Source organism: Monoraphidium neglectum (genome assembly GCF_000611645.1).
Source record: "Monoraphidium neglectum strain SAG 48.87 unplaced genomic scaffold scaffold03025, whole genome shotgun sequence".
Lineage (NCBI taxonomy): Eukaryota > Viridiplantae > Chlorophyta > Chlorophyceae > Sphaeropleales > Selenastraceae > Monoraphidium > Monoraphidium neglectum.
The window spans coordinates 1-4,095 of NW_014010603.1; the positions used below are offsets into that span (position 1 = coordinate 1).

General features: G+C 65.6%; 2 protein-coding genes across 2 annotated transcripts; both read left to right on the forward strand.

Moving 5' to 3' along the window:
* Nucleotides 1-31: 31 nt before the first annotated feature.
* On the forward strand, nt 32-472 carry MNEG_12032 (hypothetical protein; the record flags this gene model as incomplete). Its single annotated transcript, XM_014039494.1, has 1 exon — nt 32-472. A coding segment is annotated over one exon (441 nt), but the record flags the coding sequence as incomplete, so codon positions are not given.
* Nucleotides 473-1,369: 897 nt separating this feature from the next.
* MNEG_12033 (omega-3 fatty acid desaturase (delta-15desaturase)) lies at nt 1,370-4,095 on the forward strand (the record flags this gene model as incomplete). The annotated part of the gene is made up of 7 exons (XM_014039495.1): nt 1,370-1,433; nt 1,815-1,983; nt 2,267-2,456; nt 2,738-2,885; nt 3,063-3,315; nt 3,605-3,775; nt 3,948-4,095. The coding sequence occupies 7 exons, from the start codon at nt 1,370-1,372 to the stop codon at nt 4,093-4,095; spliced, it is 1,143 nt and encodes a 380-aa protein (XP_013894949.1).

A 4,095-nucleotide genomic window follows, 5' to 3' on the forward strand; every position in this document is an offset into this window, starting at 1 on the left:
CGACGACGCCAACGGCGTGGTGGGGGGCGAGGAGGAGGAGGATGGGGAGGAGGTGGGCGCGGCTGCAGACTCTGGGGGCGCAAGCAGCAAAGAGGAGGGTGAGCAGCAGCAGCATCAGCCCCGCTCTGGGCGCCGCCACGCGCCCACCACCGGCGACAGCCAGGACGCGGCCGCGAAACCCACGAAGGGGCGCGCGCGCGGCGGCGGCGCTGGCAAGGCGGCGCCGGCGGCGGCCGCGCCCAAGAGCAGGGGCGCCGCGGTGGCGCGGGGGCGCACGGCGGCCGCGGCTGCGGTGAAGAGGGACGGGCCCGAAACGGACAGCGCCGCGCCGTCAGACCAGCAGGCGTCGCCTGTTGGCCGCGGGCCTCGCCCCAAGCCAACACGCGGGCAGCCTTCTGCGGCAGCTGCCAAGCCCGCAGAGCTTTTGGCGCTCGAGCGGCAGCGGCCGCGCAGGGCGGCCGCGAGGCGGTAGCCCAGGCGTGCAGCTCCCAAAAGCAGCGGGGGCGCGCAGCGGCCTGGCAGCGCGCCACATTGATCCCATGACCTATTCATCTCATCAGCTGCGACGCAGGATGCTTATTCACCATGCTTTTGACGCGACCTGCAAGCCGACCATCAGCCCGAAAGGTGGATCCGAATCACACAACATACGGAGAGGTTTTCAACGAGATCATTCGTGCTTGCTTTGACCTCCAGTCGTAACAGCTTTGACCAACGAGCCTTCGCACACAGGCGCCCTACTGCACAGCTTCGTGACTTGGGCGCTGATGCTTTGTAAACAGAGAGCCGAACCCCAACTTGGCGTAGCCGAAAGAGGTCCCTGGGTGTGCAATTGGTGGCAGGCGCACGCAACACGGCCGCTGTGGGTGATGATTGTGCGGCTGTACTCCCATTCAGAGTAAGGTGGTGGAATGGCGGACATCACGCATGAGAGAATGTGACAGGTGCAAAAGTGCAGCGGATGGAAAGGGGGGTTTCAGTCAAGCCCCCCGTGTGCGTGGTCAAAACCCAGTGTTAAGCGAGCTGCAGGTGCAGCATGCGCGTGTGGAAATGCATAACCTCAGCATAAAGGCAGGCCAGGTCGTTTCAAGTATGCCTGGCGGCGGCTTGGAATGGGTGCAATAAGCGCTTATTGCTTGTGGTGGTGACGCGAGAAAATCAGCGATCTCCCGCCGAATATGGGCGGTGCACGCTCGTCCCCCCACGCCTTTTAAACAAACCGTCGTAAGGCCACCACCCCACACCCTCTCCTAGCCGCAATATGCAGTCTCTCCGCGCTTCTTGCCATGTGCCCGTGCACCAGCGTCCCCTGCTCGGGGCGGTGCGCCCTCGCGTGGGCCTGAGCAGCATCAGGCCCCGCGTGGCTGCCATGGACCCCCCTACCAACGTGGTGGAGCAGCTGAAGGACGAGCGGGGCTTCGTACTGAAGGCTGGTGGGTGCTGTGGTCGAGAGGCCGCCGGGGCACCAACCCTGCCATGTACCCATGCAAGTGTGCCTGCTATAAGTTTCAAGGCGTATAATCCTTGTAGATCGCCTTGGCCACCCTGTAGAGGGAGCCGATTTTGCCGTCGTGTGCAGTGCCCCGCCCGCGCCAGGATTGCCTGCTTGCGCACCTTCACAGTCCTGGATCCTGCCGGATTGTATCCGATACCTTGATTAAGTTTGTTAGTGGGCTTCACGTGGTCTGGGCCCGACCCATCACGGGACTTGCGGCAGCGCGCGCGTGCGCGCTGTCAAACCGCGTGCGCCCTATATCTAGGCCTCTCCGCGCGACTCCCCGAGCTTCATCCATCACCCCTCTTATGCCCCGCAGACGGCACGTACGACCTGTCGGCGCCGCCACCGTTCACCCTCAGCGACATCCGCGCCGCAATCCCGGACCACTGCTGGCAGCGCAACACTGTGCGCTCGTTCGCGCACCTGGCGCTCGATGTCGGCATCGTCTTCGGCATCGCGGCTGCGGCCTACGCCGCCAACTCCTGGTGCGGGCCCTGGTTGAGCAAGGGAGGCGAGGCTCCCGTTTCATTTGGGGGTCCCAGCTATGTGCCAGCCCGGCAGTGCCGTTCGTGCTGCTTGCGCTGCATGTGCTGCATGACCGTCTGCATGCGCGCATGCTATCAAGTTCGCATGCCCCCTTGCGAACATACCGCATGCTTTGATTGCACCTGTGACGCGAGCGACGTGCCAGCCTCGCGGCCCAGAGGCTCTGCCGTGCTCTTTGCCATGAGTGAGACCGCCTGACTCTGTCGCCCCGGCCCCCTGCAGGTTTGTCTGGCCGCTGTACTGGCTGGCGCAGGGTACCATGTTCTGGGCGCTCTTCGTCGTGGGCCACGACTGCGGCCACCAGTCGTTCAGCCCCAGCCGCACCATCAACGACCTCGTGGGCAACTTTGTGCACGCGAGCATCCTGGTGCCCTACCATGGCTGGCGCGTCAGCCACCGCAAGCACCACGGGGTGCGTCAGTTGCCCGGGCCCTCGGCGCCGGTTTGGGTTGGGTTGGAGGCCGGGAGTTGTGAGGGACCGCAGCGGCGTGGACCTGGTGCCGCGCAGGCTTGCAGTGGGCGGACTCGCACCTGCACCAGCAGCCGACAGTCAGTAGGCCTTTCAACATCACACACACACGCACGCACGCACGCACAGGGCACATGCACATGCACACGCACATGCCACAAACAGCCACAGCCACAAACCATTACTCACACGTATGCACGCATGCACACTCACGCGCGCCACAGAACCACGGCCACGTGGAGAACGATGAGTCGTGGTACCCCACCACCAAGTCGATCTACGACAAGATGGACCCCGTGGGCCGCACTGGCCGCCTGCGCTTCCCCTGGCCTCTGTTCGCGTACCCCTTCTACCTCTTCAACCGCTCCCCCGGTGGGTCCCGGCGCATGCGCGACGCTGCCCTGCCAGCGCCTCGCGCCAGGCCTGTGGCGCGTGTGTGCATAGGCGTTTCAGCGCTCGATATCCCAGCTGCTTGCGTCCCCATCTTTCCCTGCTGGTGTCGTCCACGGCGCTCAAATTCGCCCAACTGTGGCGTCTCCGCCTCTGCAGGCAAGCAGGGCTCCCACTTTGACCCGGAGTGCGACCTGTTCGTGCCGTCTGAGAAGAAGATGGTGCTGACCTCGGACGCGTTCCTGATCGGCATGGCCGCGATCCTGGTGGCCGCGACCGCCAAGCTGGGCATCGCCGCGATGTTCAACCTGTACTTCGTGCCGTACTGGGTGTTTGTCATGTGGCTGGACACCGTGACGTACCTGCAGCACCACGGCAGCAGCGACCCGACTGACAAGCTGCCCTGGTACAGGTGACAGGAGGGGACGGCCGACGTGGGAGGGCGGGGCGGGGGCGACGGCGACGCCGTGTGTCGGCAGCAGGGTAGGGGGGCGGCGCCGCGGCCAGCGGGCTGGTGGGCCCTGTGAGTGGCACAGGGAGGGCTCTGCTGAATTGCTGAGTAGGGAGGGCTCGGCTGCATCGCAGAGCATAGCCGCCTACGGCACAAGCCGCGCGACCTGGCCGCCGCCTGACATGCCAGTCGCTGCTGGGCCCTTTTTGACACCTCGCCCCAACCCTAACTCTCCCCCCCACCCCCGCAGGGGCGAGGCCTGGAGCTACCTCCGCGGCGGCCTGACCTGCCTGGACCGCGACTACGGGATCTTCCACAAGATCACCCACAACATCGGCACCCACGTGGTGCACCACCTGTTCCCCCAGATCCCCCACTACCACCTGGTGGATGCGACAGAGGCCGTCAAGCCCGTCCTCGGGTGAGCAGGCCGCAGGCACACGCCGGCCGCTGCAGCTCACAGCCTGCCTGCCCCGCTCAGTCGCTGGCTTCGCCGATGCCGCCGCCCTCGCCGCGCTTCTGTGACTCTTGGCTGCATTGGAACCCTGACAGAACCCTCGCTTCCAACCCCCTGTCCTGAACCCCCGCCGCAGCCCCTACTACCGCGAGCCCGTGCCGTGCGCGCCCCACGGCGTGCCGCTGCACCTGATCGAGCCTTTGAAGCGGTCGTTCGGCGAGGACCACTTTGTGGCGGACGAGGGCGAGGTGGTCTTCTACCAGCAGGACCCCAAGGGCGTGTGA